Genomic DNA, 16,499 nt, shown 5'->3' on the forward strand with positions numbered 1-16,499 from the left:
GGGTAGGGCCGGGGTCTGCCCGGTGCTGTCGAGACTGCAGTCGGAGAGTCTCCTTTCTGCATGGAAGGAGAGGGGAAGAGAGCAAAGAACCCAGAGGTATTGCTGAAATCCTTCTCTAATCCCCAGTGTTCGTGTATTTCGAGTGCGAGGGGTGGTGTTTTGTCTCTTCTCTCAGTTCTTTTCCTGATGGCTGTCGCCGACGTGCATTGGAACCTTTTTTTTCCCTCCTTGGTGAAGGTAACGAAGGTTGCGTAGCTGTACTCCTGTAACCCCGCAGGTCGGCAATCAGAAGTGTGTAGGGAGATGACAGCAGCTTGTTGAGCGGCACGCACATTGAAACGGTCCTGAGGCCTCGCTTCCAAAAGTTCTAGCGCTGCTGTTGTTTGCAGCAGGTCTTCTGAATTCTCCAGGGAAGAAAACCCGTGGGCTGGAGAGACGGCTTTCTTTTGTTCTGTAAAGTTCTGCTGGGATTTGGCTGAGGAGCTTTTCATAATCCTTGTTTTCCTTTTGCTGATTATGTTGTTAATATGCCAAAACAAGTGTCTGTTAGCACACTAGTCCAAAACCGGGCCTGTGCTGCTGCAGCAACAGCATCACCTTGCTTGTGCTAGCGCTTTAGGCAAGAGTTCTCCCTCCGCTTTCTCAAGAATCAGTGTGCGGCACTTGGTGCTTAAGTCCTTTCCCTGGACAGCTGCTGCCTTCTGCCTCATGTTAATGTCATACAACCTGTGCAGCGATCTGGAGGGTTAAGGCTCATGCATCCTTGCTGATGAAGACATTAGTTATGCTTATTTACGATCTTCCCCTCTCCACCCCTCTCCCAAAAGTACAGAAAAGATTATTGAAAAGAACTTCAGTCGGTAAGCAAGTTAAATACCTGGAAGACTGAAAAAATACACTGGTGACTTTAATCCATCTTCCACTCTATATGCATGTAAATATCTGCGCATAATTTCTCCATAGTGGTCAAGTTTCATCCAGAGAAGAAATAGATTCCAAGGGTGAATTGAGGTTGTATTGCAAGCTGAGACTTTTTGTGGGGTCTCTGTCTCATTCTTTTCCAAAGTTAGAAGATGTTAGAGAACAGGAGAATCCCAGCAGAATGGGCAAAGGCTATGCAAAAGCAGTGTTTTTACTTTCCTTCTTGAATGTTCTTTTGCATTAAATTCTTCTTTTACTCAGTTAACTTATTAAATTTGGATTATATTTCCCATGCCTTTTACTTTGATGTTAGAAGTCTAATAGGCAAAATAAGTGCTGAGTTTAACTGCGATATCTGGTTGGAATCTTTCTGGGCAAGATTTCTGCACATTTTTGGACAGCCAAGTTTTTGACCTAGATCCTAAAGAGTGTCTTGTAGTACCTTTGTGAAAAGAAAGCATATGGCTGTTAATCTTCAAGTGAGCTCCTGTAGCTGCTGTGGATTTCACCTTTGTAACAAACCTGTGCTTTGTATTCAGTCCAATTGAACTAAAAATAACAAATACAATTTCCTTCATATTGATAGATGTATTTCTTTGGTGAGCTCTGTGTCAAATGAGACAAACGCTGTTTGCCTCTGGCAATGTGATCCAGTGGTGTAGAGATGGGAGCAGGGAATCATTTATCTAGTCATCATTATACTGGTGACAATTCTTTTCAGTTTCCTTATCTGCACAATGAGAATGAAGATAAGGTAAATATTTGTTGGCAGGATGGTTACATTGTATAAGGAGTAAGTATTCCTGAACAGACCGCAAATAAACAAGTAGTTACATTATTGAGAGTTTCAGAGAAATCCTACGTACGCTGTCCTAACTGTCTGGGCACTATCTAGTCTCAATATTGAATGAGGACTGAAAAATCTTGTAATATAAACTGGTCTAAAACACCCAACAGAGTTACAATCACAGGGGAGCTCTGGATTCTGACATACTTTGCAAGCTACTGTTTTTAAGAGGTTCTGAGAGGACACTTGATGTCTTCAGTTTTATTGTGATCTGTTAATGCTACTTGAATCTACAATACCCTACAAACCCTTACAGTCTGTAGAACATCTAATTGAATAGACTGTGCTGCTGCTTACCCATTGCCAAACGTTGATCTAAACTTTTAATGTGAAATCACTGTGAAAACCTGATAGGTTTAAACTTAAGGGATGAGGACGAGAGGTGCAGTAAGGTAAAATTCTAATTGGCATAGTTACAGCTCTTCGTATCAAACTTAAGGGAGTGGTTCAGGCTGATGGCTGAATAGTGATGCCTGGTTCAGACTTGGTTACATAGGTGCCAGAGCGTGGGTGCTGTTGAGTTGTTTCTTGAAGTTTAAGCTTTGTATTTGTGTATTTAGAAGCATCTCTAGTAGAAACCGTAGTTTTCAAAAAAAGTCCTATGTGACAGAGAAGTTTGTTGGAGTGACAGATTAATTGCAAATCGGATCTTTTTAGGAGTGAGCTTTATTGACATAGCTTTAATGCTCTTACAAAACCTTGTTTTAGCTGAGTCACTATTGTCATCAGCTATGGAATGTGTTTGGCTGGGAATGTTCAGCTGGAGTCTTTGGGGAAAAAGTAATAGCGTCCAGCCCGTTGACATTTGGAAAAGGCAGTCTAAATGGTATTAGAGGTCAGAAATTGATGACTCATTGCACGTCCCAAAACCCTGCACGAACTTGTAGTGCAGCTCTTCGTGTTTTCCAGTTCTTCATTCAAGTTAAAAACATATTGAAAGAGCTGGTATAACATTCTCATTATAAGATATGTTCCCAGCTTCCTGTCATCAACTATTGGAAATAGGTGAGTTTTTGTTTAGAAAATAGTTGGGGTTTTTTAACTGGATGTTTTTTACTATTTCCATTGGTTTTAAAACCAAGCAGCTTGGAAGGGGAAAAAGGCTAGCAGGTGCTGCAAAAAATGTCTTTCATTTGATAAAATACCTGAAAACAGATTAGGTTAAAGTTGTTAATACTGTTTCTGTTCTTGTTCTCCTGTTCTTTTTGTTCTACTTTTAATTTTTCAAAATATTTTAGGACAAACTCCATCTTTTCTGCTTTAGTATTATCTGGTGTAGTATGTGTAGGGGGAGGTCTGTTAAATTTTTTTTGTGTACTATCTACTTTTCCTGTACAGTGGTAAGGCCATTGTCTACTAACAAGGGTGTCTTTTTAATAGAAAAAATAACATTATATGTACAGAGTACATGACACCTGCATTTCAGTCTGACATCTTGGAGAGAAGTTTGTTCACGTTCCATTTACTTTAGAGTTGTTGTCTTACTTTGCTGTGGGAACTGGTTAAACTTGTGTAGTAAGACCTGAAACACTATATTAACAAGATTTTTGGCCTGACCTCTGTAAATATACAGAGGTCAGGAATTCTGTGGCAACATGTATGAATTAAAATATTATGTAAGAAGAAGGACTTTTTTTTGTTTGTTCTGGATGGCTGAAACTACCTACTGTAATATAGGATGCATTATTTTTTCCAGTAGTTCTGTTTCTCATTTCTGAGAAATGGCTTATTTTCTTTTCTGTTTTTCTGAAGGATTCATGAGATGATATCTGGGGATAAGGATATCATTGTTCCTTTGGGTATATCACCTCAGTTCCATCTCTGTTAAGTTTTAGTGATAATCCATGGATATGAACGCATGGAAAAAGCAACTTGTTATAGTAAGGAGCTTTTTAATATTAAGCAACTGCTTAATAAGTTCTCATGTCTGAAGACTGAAGCTGGACAAATTTTAACTAGACTAAAATGCAGTTTGTTAAAAGAATCAAACTGTAATTTTCTTTTTTTTAGTTCTTCAGCTGTTGCAATCTTTAATTCAAGTTTGGGTTTTTTTTCTTAAGTGGTTCCTGGTGGCCTAAACTAAAGAATTAAGTGAAGTAGAACAGAATAATAACTTTTAATAATCTTAAATATTAGCCTTAAATATAAATTGGTAACCATCTAGTGTGACTAACAGCTAGCAATAAGCTAAAATGACAGAACTTGGGTTGCACTTGCAAAGTCTGTTAAAAACTTGTTTATTTTTGCATAAAACCTGCAAAATATTTCAACATTGACACATGACCTTTTCAGAGGGTTGTACATACGGAAAGCAATCTGTACACCTGAAATGAAACCTTACCTCTGATCTCATTTCTTGCAGAGTCTGCAGCAATCAAGGAGTCGCACTGAGTTCAAGTTCAGAAGTGGTTTACACATGAAATCTACTGGCTCTCTAGCTGATTCTGCCCTGTCACCACCTCAACAGGTAGAGTGCTTTTGTGCCTGAGCCATGCAGCAAGCGTAGCTGTTCCTGGTGTGGTTGTCCTGTGTCAGTGTGTGGCCAAAGGCATGTTGAGGCCTTTGGGTTTCTTCTTTGGGGAATGTGTCAAGGAGACAAGAACGCATGGCAGATCTGTCACAAAAGTACTCTAAGGAAAAGCCTGGTAGTTTTTGTTTTTAACACTCGTGGAGTTTAATAGGCATAGAAGAAAGTGTTCTATCATTCCATCAGAGCTTCTATTCTAAAAAAATAGAACAAAGCCAGACACACGGGGCATCAGTGGAGGGTCCACTTCAGCCAAAGCAGTGTTGTGGTTTGGGTCGTTTTCCCCTTCAATTCTTTTTTTTTTTTTTGGGGTGCAGTGATTTGGGAGGAAATATCTCACTGAATTCTCTGAATGGGAGGAAGATGGTTTGCCACTAGGGAGAAAGGAACTCCTAAAGTGTTACTCAAAAGAATGCAAGATACAGACCAGCTCCTGTAATAGGACGTTTGGGGCTGGAGTAGACATGGAAAAGCTTTTCTTTATTAGGTTGACATAAAAAAGGTGCACTTCCTTATAATTCTAATGCTTACTATTTTTGCTGTAGTTAGAAGTTTCTTTTTGTTTTGGTCTGATTTGTTTTTGAGGTAGATGGATAACTTTAATTTATGCTTCAAAAAGCAGTTAGTACATATTCCTTCAATGCTAGACCACTGCACTGCACTGCACTAGTATGTATCCTCCTGATGTTTTTTTCTTGCAAGAAGCAGCCATGTTTAGAGCCTGACTTTTTTCTCCCTTTTTTGTGGAACACATGTAAATTGCTGTAGACAATGATGATAATGGTAGGAGTAGCATACTACTTGTATAATAGTTTGGGCTTTAGTCATTGAAGCTGCTTCTCATGTGTTCTGTGATTAACAAAAAAATAATGTAGACTCATTCTAGTATGTCCAATATGTGCAGTCACTACCAGGCGGGGAAGATGCTCTCTTCTTTGTTGTGGATGAATTTATGTTTGAGAATGAAGTGAAAACTCATCTATCCAAATGTTTTGAATATAGTTTTAACTTCCCTGCTCTGCCTAGTTGTAACAGAATCCAGGGGTGTCCTAATGAACTCGGGGGTGGTAATTTGTATCCCATAAGGTTGAGATTTTAAGTGTGGCATCTGAAAGGATTCTAATTCCTAAAAGTATGTCTGATGTAAACTAGTTTGAAGAAATAGAAGGCTTCACAAAGTTCCTGTCAGGAACTTCTATTTCAAATTAGAAAAAATTGTATAAAAAAGAACAATTGCCTAGTATATAAGACATTGAAATATGGCCACATGTACCACTTTATTACCTGTGCAACTGAAGCACATACCTTTACATTTGTCACCTCTTAGTCATGTTATTTCATGTTAATAACTAGCAGTTTGTAATGTTGTTTGTTGTTCTTTTGAATTTAGCATTTTAAAAAGTCGTTGGAAATTAGTGTAGCATTAGATTAACTTTGCTGTATGTCCCCGTTTCCTACCTTCCCAATGCTATGGAGAGACATCGAAGCAGGATTTGAGGTACCCAGCACCCTAATACGAGGGCAATGGCTGCACTGGCTTTGGAGAAGCCTCAGGATGGGGCTGTTTAACCTCAGACTTTGTGGAGCCTTGAGGGGTAGAGTTAGAGCATCCTCAGGCAGGGATGGCAATGGTGGCACTTGGCATTCTCCACTTGAAATGGTGTCAAAGACGTCTTGCTGAATCTCCAGTTCATGGTTTTCATCAGTTATTTGAAAACTGATGAATCAAAAAAGACCTCAAACCAACCAACCCAAACACCACCACCACGCCCAAACCCAAAAAGGGAGCATAACATGCATAACATAGAAGGTTAATGCGGCCATGCTATTGTAGTAATAGACTGAGGTGTTGGGTTTTAGATACAAAAATTGTTGTACTTTCTGTGCAGGATGGGGATGGTAAGACAAGACAAGCTTACCTTCTAGAAGCCTGCAAAGCTTGGTTAAAGCATTTAATAGTTAGACCTGTTAGTCAAGGTCAATGATAGTTACTCTCCTATGCATGGTAGGATATAGAAAAATAAAATAGCCTGTTCAATAATTATCTATAGTAGTGCCAAATCTATTTTGGCAGAATATTCTAAAGCTCTTTTAAAAAATTTGTTAAAAAATTTTCATACTACTTTCTAGCTCTTGCCCTATTTTTTTCCTTTTTTTTTTTTTACCACTTGTAACTTAAAATCTCTTTCTCACTTGGCCATTTCCTCTCTGAAAGTTTCTGCTTCTTACCAGACTTGTTAGCCAGAGACCTGGGTAAAAGATAGAAGATTCAGAAATATGGCAGTCTCTTCTGTAATCTCTAGAACAAAAGGGAATTTTTTAGAATGGTTTGCATGTATTTGACTGCTTATGGGTGGATTTGGGTGCTCCTGGGAATTTAAACCTGTAGTACTCCTTGTGTCTCTATTCTTTTACTCCTTGAAGCAGTAATTTAAGGACCTGTTGGCCTATTTGGTCGAATTTGATAGAGGAAAGAGTCTCAAAGACAGTTGAACTTTATAGGTTTGGAGAATAAAAGGTGCCTGAGTCATGGAGTTTTCCAACAGTGGAAATAGTTGCTGTGATTTCCTATCTTATTGGCACCAAAGAATTCATGTAGAGGAGAGTAAGTAAGCAGCCTTTGGGTTTGATAATATTAAGTACAGCTCCTTATACTTCGTGGTATAGAAGAAAGTGAGAGCTCTCACCTGCAGCTGAAGTATTGTGCGGTGACTGAAACCCTTATTACACTCTTTTAATATTTGTGTTACAACAGCAACTGAAAATCACGTGGCTGTAGCAAGTGGAATTTTAATCCTTTTAATTATGACAGATTTTCAAAGCATGTTCTGGCTGATTTGGTCAGCTGACTGTATAGTATGTACAATAACATCAAGTGATTGCACAAATTCTGAGAGCAGTGGTCACCTCACTGGAACGAGATGTATTTTTAGGTTTCTCTGCTAGTAACAGTCAAGTGTGTGTACTTAAGCATCTCATATGAGCTGAAGCTAGTTGCTGACACTACACTATCAGAAAAGGACAGCTGCTCGTTCTTGCTATAGTCATTGATCTGACACTCTATCTTCTTGCCAAACTGTGGCAAGGAACACAATGGGGTATAAACACTGCAAATATTATTGGTACATGTTTTGGCGACAGATATTTTTCTTCAGGTCAGCAGTGATACTCTTTACTAGCCCTTTCAATTTTTTGTGTCGGAGGAAATGAAAGCACTTTATTACCTCCAGCAAGAATTTTCTTTCTCTCTCCTTCACGCCACAGTTTTTTCCTTTACAAGGCAATCTTTGGGAAGAGGGTGGCTCTTGTTCTCAGTGTAGTACTAGTGATGTATTGGTTATGGTTCTTCAAAGGAAAATGATTCATACGTGGATGCTCTGAATCAGTGAATCAAAGAGGTGCTAAGTTCTGCGGTTCACAAAGTTAGCTTACAAAATGGAGTGCGTCATGACCATTTGTTGATTAATGAATGTGCTAATTCTTGAGGTCTTGTCCGTTTATTTCGCCAGTTGGATAAGGTAATTTATTTTTTTGCCTTTGGACTTAATTTGCGATTTGATAATGGAATTATATCAAAAACCTTAACGAGTTTAAGCAGTACAGGAACTTGTGACTGCCCAAAACAACTGTTAAATTTGAAGCCCAGCTATTAAAATTAAAAATGCAGAAAAGAACATTTCATATATATATATAAGGACTTGGTAGTAACCTATAAATGAAATGTGACATTCTGACTAAACTGAAGTTCTACACCAGGTGCTGTGAAGTTAAGGCTTGTAAGCAGGACACAGAATTTTAGTGAATGTCCTGCTGATGTCTACTGATGTCGGAAGAGATTTTAATAATTTAAAATATATTTAGTTCAGGAGCCAAAGGATTTGAATTTTAAGAGAAAGGGCAATTAATACCAAACTTCTTAGGGACCAATAAAATTCTTACTTAGCAAACTGAGAGAATAGGTTACTTCAGCTATTTGATTGATCACATGCATAAGTGCTTCTTTATAAAAACAATTGCAAGCATCTGTTACAGAACTAAATTAACATCTACCTATTGGTGAAATGTGGTATTTTAGTGTCTGCTCTGGCTTTCGTATACTGTCTGTTAGTGATATTTGATGTTTTCACTGGGTTTTGTCTCCTCCTTACATGCTTCAAAATTTCATTTGCTTGTATGAAATCATTAAGTTCTGATGAATATTAGCTTATGTGTGAAAGGAGTCCAGGAGCCTGAGAAAAGCCAGTATCATCGTGCAACTCGGGTTTCACAATCTGACTTGTAAAGACCAAGATAGTGTGGTAGGGAGGAGGATGTTTTACTGTCTTAATAGAATGCTCTTCTGTGTAAGCTCACATAGGCTATTTAAAGATAGTATTTAATGATGGCTGTCTAATTTAGGGTATGTCTATACAAATGGTTGCAGCAAACCGGAGCTCAGTTTGGCTGCGTTCTGAGCTGCCTGCCTGTGGGCCAGCCTTGGCCGAGCAGCAGTAGAGCCCTGCGAGCATGGCAGTGTGGGCTACCTAACGCACCGGCCTCTGCTCGGCAAGTGGCTCGCTTCTGGCCATCTCAGAGGCAGCAGAGTGCATAGCTTTCTGCAAAGTACATAAACAATACTTTTTTTTTTTAAATTTTTTATTTTAAAACATAATTGTGGGTAACTGATTAAATTAAGCCTTACCGCTACCATACTGCCTGTTTTATGGGAGCAGGACTGTGTTTAGATACATGAGGCAAGGGCTGGGCTCTCCAAGAGCTCTTCCATTATAAACAATTGTCTTTTTCAGGGCTGTTTCTATTTTGTGTTAAGCATTTTAAAATACACACAGAACCAGCGAGCTTCCTTTTGATCTCTTCTCACGTGCTGACTTGAGGAAAACTAGAGTTTGGTTTCAGGATTGATGCAAAACTCTGAAATTTTCTTTGGTCTGGCAACAGGCAGGCTGCTGTATGTGGCAGGTATTACTTAGAGAGGGCTTTGCTGAAAGAACTAAAAGTATCAGAGAAGTCAAATAATTTTCTCTTTTTCATTCTTTACTGAACTTGTTTCACCTCTTTGCAGTAGATGCTATATGGCTTAATATGGAACTTGAAAGCAGATTGTGTACCAGAAAGGTTTGCTAAAATGCTGAGTTCAGTGACTGATGCACTTGACAATTTATGCGAAACTTCCTTGTTACTCACTGTATAAATGCTAAGGTATGGTGGGGAAAATTCAGCTGTGTTTTGCCTGCTAAGTGTAGCACATATGCTTCTTTGTTAGAAGTGTTTAGGAGAGTGGGTGGCTAAAATATTTGAGTTATCCAAATTACGACGGATGGGGGGATGAGGACTGATTGCTACTTAAAGTTGGCATGAATTTCAAAGCATTAAAAGAATACGAGTGAAGTGTCACATAGATTTCTATTTAAATACTTTAAATAATTTAAAGTGGAGTGTCTAAAAGGCAGTTTTGTTTCCTCTTACCTTCAGTTTGAACAAAAGGAATAATACTAAGCAGTTTTATTTTTACAATTTAGAGTATTTTTAATTTAAGAAGTTTTAATGCATTAAAACTGGAGTGTTTAGTCTGAAGACAATGCATGAGACCACTTGTTAGCTAGTAGAATAAGATAAGGAACCATTTCTATTAATCTGAAATTCTCTAAGCATTTTATTTTTCAAGAAAATTGCCAGAGGGTGGGGAGTGAGGAAGAGCTGGAACTGAGCAATGTATTTTTGACACGGTATTTTGAGGTTTGGCTCTGTGCTAGTCATTCTCCAGTATCTCTGAACTGTAATCCCTAGCCGTGTCACTTCTGAGAGGGACTTCGTTAGAGCATAGGGGAGAGCTTGGTCGCTTGCGTGGGCCTGCACTGCAGCTAGGGAGCAGTTCCAGAGCTTCTCAAAGTGTGGTACAGTACCACAAAGTTTACTGTCGTCTTTTTTTTTCTTTCCTCTCCATACGACAACAAAGAATTGAACTTTTTGTTTGTGTCAGTGTGTTATAATAGATTATGCAATGAATTCTATTTGGATTTTTATTGCTGTTTGGCCTTGTTATGTAAAGTTGTTGTGATACCCTTACACTTTGAACTGCTGGCATTGGAATCGGGATGGCCATCGGACGCATTAAAAAAAATCACGTTTTGTGGGTTGAACTGGAGGTATACATAGGACCATGTTGAGTAGTCAAGTTTTATGTAAAAGTTTGCAATGAAATAAAAGGACTTACTTCATATGTAGTAGAATTGCTACCCTTGTGCAGCAACTACTATAAAAATAAGGGGGAGCTATAGGCTATAGATGAAGAAAAAAAAGAAGAGCGAAGAGGTGTTGTAAAGGACTGCTGTCTGTCAGAAGCATGGAGTGGGGGAGAAGGGGAGAGGACAGGGGACTGAGATAGAGGCCGAGGGCTGCGAATCGCCTTAAACAGAACTGCATGAAGAGGGTGTCAGAAGCTGAGGTGGTAGCAAGCAGCCCAGGGAATAGGTTGCCTCTGTTTAATTTAGGGAACTGGAGATGAGGATGAATCTGGCTTCCTCTCTTTCGTCTCCGTCCTGTCTAGGGTTGTATGGTTTATGATTTTAGGTAGTAGGCCATAGTTAATTACCATGCTTTGTTTTTCATTAAATTATCTATTTGCAATGAGCCGGGAAAAAGACCTATTCCGGAGGGAAGGATTGTACAACATTTTTACCTTAGTTGCATGTATTATACTTGGTGAATAAATACATAGAGTATGTCTTGAACTCTGATACAAATGTGTGTCTCTAATTTTCAGGTGAACTTTTAAACACCATTTCTTTGAGATAAAATGTCACATACTTGTTCTCTTAAAATGGCTGTGGATCAGTTCACATGGTATTAACATATCTCTCTCTATACACGTAGAGGATGCAAAACTGCAAATAATAGTTAGTAAGTATGAACAATATTGAGTTAATATTCTGTGCTTTTGTCTCCTTTCTCTTCACTCAGCATTGGATTTGCAGTCATGGAGGAACATCAGCAACATTTACACTGTGTGAACTGTGTCAGCCGTCGTTGTATGACCAGACCAGAGCCTGGCATTTCCTGTGATTTGATTGGGTGCCCGTTGGTTTGTGGAGCAGTTTTTCACTCATGTAAAGCTGAGGAACATCGCATGTTATGTCCACTTGAAAGAGTGCCTTGTTTGAATAGTGGCTTTGGATGTCCCTTCATAGTAGCCCGAAATAAAATTGCTGATCATCTCGAAGTTTGTCCTGCAAGTGTGGTATGTTGTACCATGGAGTGGAATAGATGGCCAGTCAGTTACGCAGACCGAAAATCTTACGAAAATCTGAGTAAAGATGTTGATGAAGTGGAGCAGCTAGATATGGCTTTAGCCCTTCAAGACCAGCGCATGTTGTTAGAATCCCTTAAAGTAGCAACTATGATGTCAAAAGCAGGTGATCAAATACCAGAGTCCAGAGAGCAGACCTCTGTCAAATCAAGTGCCCCAGATACAGCGCATTCAAATGGTTTGATCCCTGTAGATGAAGAATCCTATGGTGCACTTTATCAAGCTACTGTAGAAACAACGAGGAGTTTAGCTGCTGCTCTGGATATCCTGAACACTGCTACAAGGGACATTAATATGTTAAGTTCAAGGCTCTGCATTTCACCACATGAAATGAAAGAAGATACTGAGATTAAAGAACAAGCTTCTAATGGGATTATTCAGGATAAAAAGTCTGAGCGTGAATATCCAGATGAAGATAACGTAGGAGCAGTTGGGGGAATTAACTTTGATAGCCTGAGTCAAAATTCACAAATGGAGCAAAATGGTTCTAGTGATATTTGTTATGATGTAGTGCAGAAACATGACTTAAATCTAAACCTCAGTAACTCCTCACTTTTGTGTAATGGCTTTCATGTAGAAAATGAATGTTCAAAGGTGTTGGACCAGAATGAAGATCTTGGTGTATCTAATTCAAAACCATCCACTGTAGCAAATGGTGAATGTACTGCATCTCATGATGATGAAGCATTACAGTCTTGCAGCTCCTTCCCTGTAACAGCACAACTTAAAGAAGTAGTATCAGCTGATCACTTAGTCAATGGCAATGTTAATCATGTACTACTTCCCCATAATGCTAACGAAGAAGAAATGTTAGAGAGACAAGTGGAGCAAGAAAGATTGAGAAACGTAGATGCATTTTCACTTTTACGGCATCGATCATACAAATTCCTTGTTAACCACTATTGGTCTACGCCAAAAGAAGACAAAGCTGTTGATACATCAGATTTGGAGATAACAGAAGATCCTATGGGTCTTCAGGGGATTGATCTAATCACTGCAGCTCTGTTGTTTTGCTTAGGAGACTCTCCTGGAGGCAGGGGGATATCAGAAAGTCGCACTGTCGATGTGTATCACGTTGACTTTGGGACCCAAACGTTTTCTCTCCCATCTGCTATATTGGCCACAAATACAATGGTTGGGGAAATAGCGTCAGCTTCTGCATGCGATCATGCCAACCCACAGCTCTCAAATCCAAGTCCATTCCAGACCCTTGGACTGGATTTGGTATTGGAATATGTGGCTAGATACCAAACAAAACAACGTTCAATGTTTACATTTGTTTGTGGACAGTTGTTTAGGAGGAATGAATTTTCATCACATTTTAAGAATGTGCATGGTGACATTCATGCTGGCCTTAATGGCTGGATGGAGCAGAGGTGTCCTTTGGCATATTATGGGTGTACATACTCTCAAAGGAGGTTTTGTCCTTCAACACAAGGGGCAAAAATTATTCATGACCGCCACTTACGGTCATTTGGAGTTCAGCCTTGTATATCCACAGTTTTAGTAGAACCAGCAAAAAGCTGCTTAATTGGACCACACAATGACCATCTGAGTAGTCTACCTTTTGAGCTTCTGCAGCACATTGCTAGTTTTCTAGATGGCTTTAGTTTATGTCAGCTTTCAAGGGTGTCACGGTTAATGAGGGATGTGTGTGGAAGCTTGCTTCAGGCACGTGGAATGGTGATACTGCTTTGGGAGAAGAGAAAGTACCCAGATGGAAGTAGTACTTGGCAGATAAAGGAAAAGGTAAGTTATTTTTTATTTTGAAGATGAAAGTATTAAATTGGTCATGTCTCTGCTTGTTCCCTTAATATTTTCCCTGATCGCTATTGGTTTTTGATTATAATATCCCTTCAAGAAACAGATTGCCATATAGAACAACAGTTAGTGAAAATTGCCTGCAGGTTGGTTCAGTCTTCTCCACACTTGAAGAAGTAGAAGTTGAAGTAGTGCCTGTCTAGTTTTTATTTGATGTAAATAAATTAATGTCTGCTTTTCCCAAGATTTTAAAATATTAAATGATTACTTCATGATTTTCTTTAATATCAATATTCTTGAAAGTAGGAAAGTTGCCTACAAATTTTGTTTTTCTTGCCTTTATACTGTTTACAGCAATTTTAATTTTTGTTAGCCTGTTGAGATCCTATCCACTGCCATGCTATTGAGTGGTTTAAGTATGTAAATAATTCTTAAAAACCTTAGGGTGCCCTTTGTATAGTACAGTTTTCACTATTTCCCTCCTCCTCACCAGGACTGCACAGTATCTGCAGCAATGATTTGGAATTGCAGAAGTTGATCATTTCAGAAATGGATCATTGTGACTGGTCATGCAATACTTTGTCAGTTAACTTCTGATTGCATCTACTTTGTAGATGCAAAAAATATTGCCTGTCTTTCTTCCCAGTGTTCAGAGTTGACTTGGAATCTGAATCAGCCTGGGACTGACTTTACAAAATCTAGCATTGTATGGTTTTGTCATGTTGATTTTTAGTATGATTTAGAGTGGATGCAAAACATTGCCTGAAAGTATTTTAGCACAAACATTTGATTTCCTGCTCTGAGTTCAGGTATCTTAAAACATTTTGAGCCTAAATGCCACTTATTTTCTAGGTTTGGCGCTTCAGTACAGCCTTCTGTACTGTGAATGAGTGGAAATTTGCTGACATCGTGAGCATGGCTGACCACTTGAAGAAATGTAGCTATAATGCTGTAGAGAGAAGAGAGGAGGCCGTTCCGCTGCCATGTATGTGTGTAACACGAGAACTGACTAAAGAAGGACGTTCGCTGCGCTCTGTTTTGAAACCAGTACTTTAAATATTGCAGCCACTCCGATTGCACATACACTCAAGCACCTGATATAACCTCGGTAATATTACGTGACACTTTATTAATGTACTAAAGATACTTTCTAGCTAAATCTACTCTGTCACTGTGTATATAAGGTTTGAAGTGACATTTATTTTTTATAATACTGTTTAGCTGGAAAGTAATGAAAGTTGCCTTAACGTTTGAAAAATTCGGAACTTGCTGGACAGGGTAGTTTTATCTAACTTATATAATTTAAGAACAAAACCCTAAGGTGTGTTTTCTGATTCACTGGTGCCCATGTTGCTGTTGACTGATAACATTTCAAAAATGGCCTCTAAATAGGATGCACATTTAGATAGGAAACACTGAATTGTAGTGAGACAAAATCCTGACCAAATGTACTTTCTGTATTTGGTCTATTTTTTTTTAACAAACTATAATCCAAATATTTGAAAGATAAGGAAGAATTCAAAACTCTACAGTAGATGTCTCAAACACAACTTCTAAGCACATCTTTTCTCATGAAATCAGTGTTCTAGTACTCTTCCTAGTTAACATGTGATCTAGGATCAGCTTTTTTTAAAAAAATTTTTTTTAGGAATGATCTAAGCAAACTCAGATTTACAGCAGCTTAATTTTTAGTACAACTTTCTTTTGACATGTCAACAATGACTATTTTTCTTCTAATAACAGTTATTTCATTTTTGGGAGCAAAACTTCTAGAGCTAAAAACATGGAACACTAGTTTTTACTCTTGCACCTACAATGACATCGATATAAAATGTTTAAAAAGTTTTTCCTTGTCCTGCAGTTGGCTGAGGGTTAAATTGCTTGAGCAGTCAGAAATTTAAAGTATGTGAAGAACAGTTATGAATTTGTAATGCAGCTAATGAAAGGGCTTTACTTGTTCTATGGTATTGTAAGATGTATTGTCTCCTTTTCTGTTAATTTGTCTATAAAAATGCTGCTCTTTGGAGGAGCATTTTAAATTACTGGTATCTATAGCAAATGTATCATCTTCATAAGATGAGACATGATTTGTTAATTGCATAAGGCATATCAGAAATGTATGTTCAACCACATCTGTTAAAGGAACAACTCCAATTTGCTTCCAGTCTTCCATAATAAAGGATCTTACAAAGCATTTGTGAACAGAGAATACGTGCTATGAAAAATGGCCTGGTATAGCAAAACTGTAGTAACTTGAACTGACTTTCCAACGTGTTTGTATTACTGTTGGTGTCTCTAGCCTGTTGCACTTAGCAACTGTGCCACAAAGCTAAAACAGAAGCAGACCAGAGCTTGGAACAAAGAAATGCAGTATGTGTTTCCATTATAGGAAAAAATAAGAGATTAGTAAGGAGGAGATGTTTACAAAAATGGCTAAATTTATTACTTGTAATTTCTGTACTGGATACTTGTTTATGGCTAGTCTGGCTGCAGTTCACAACTGTGGCATCTGTGCATTTCCTATTCTGGGTCCAGTCCAGCTAAACATTCACTGCCTTTTTCTATCCAGAGTGCTACAGGTGCCCAGAAAAAAAATTAATTCTTCAGTGCCATGAGTTGAAATTACAAGAGCTCAAACAGAAGTTCTGCCTGGATCTTCAAACTGCATGTTCTCTTTCCACAATTTCTCTTTTTTTGTTTGGAGAGAGGAAAGGAGTAAACCCTCTGCAGACGTTAGCAATATTTGCAGTAATTCTTAACTGTTACCACAGTTATCTGGAAAGGAAAACCTAGATGCATGCACAAATCTGACTATACTAACTGGGTTTTAGATAGGAATTTTAAACTCCCCCTGCCCCAGTTCTCTGAGTGCATTGAAATGCTCATTACCCACAAATTCTTCAGTACAAGGCAGGAGACAGACTTTCATCGGTTCTTGTCTTTTAGCTCTAATGGCTCCTTGCTGCTGCTCTCCAGTGTTCAAAAGCTGTCGTGTGACTGGAAGGATCCTGAACGTTGAGGAGTTTATGGTTGCGTTTATGGCTAAATCTACTTTAAAACATCTGTCTTGGGTTACTGGTATTTTTTTAGTCAGCAACGTGGTGGTTTTGGTCCTCGGCATTTCTTGCAACTAACCC

General features: G+C 38.6%; 1 protein-coding gene across 1 annotated transcript; it reads left to right on the top strand.

The window, feature by feature from the left end:
• Window positions 1–4,130: 4,130 nt before the first annotated feature.
• Window positions 4,131–14,418, top strand: FBXO30 (F-box protein 30). The gene is made up of 3 exons (XM_009703621.1): window positions 4,131–4,235; window positions 11,256–13,350; window positions 14,215–14,418. The coding sequence occupies exons 2-3, from the start codon at window positions 11,272–11,274 to the stop codon at window positions 14,416–14,418; spliced, it is 2,283 nt and encodes a 760-aa protein (XP_009701923.1). The 5' UTR covers window positions 4,131–4,235; window positions 11,256–11,271.
• The last annotated feature ends 2,081 nt before the right edge of the window (window positions 14,419–16,499 follow it).

Source organism: Cariama cristata, unplaced genomic scaffold (genome assembly GCF_000690535.1).
Source record: "Cariama cristata isolate BGI_N322 unplaced genomic scaffold, ASM69053v1 scaffold29777, whole genome shotgun sequence".
Classification (NCBI taxonomy): Eukaryota; Metazoa; Chordata; class Aves; order Cariamiformes; family Cariamidae; genus Cariama; species Cariama cristata.

Excerpts from the sequence above, each read along its gene's own strand:
- FBXO30 (XM_009703621.1), top strand. The coding sequence starts at position 11,272 with ATGGAGGAACATCAGCAACATTTACACTGTGTGAACTGTGTCAGCCGT. Across the intron at positions 13,351-14,214 it reads CTTGGCAGATAAAGGAAAAG|GTTTGGCGCTTCAGTACAGC; the intron begins GTAAGTTATTTT and ends CTTATTTTCTAG.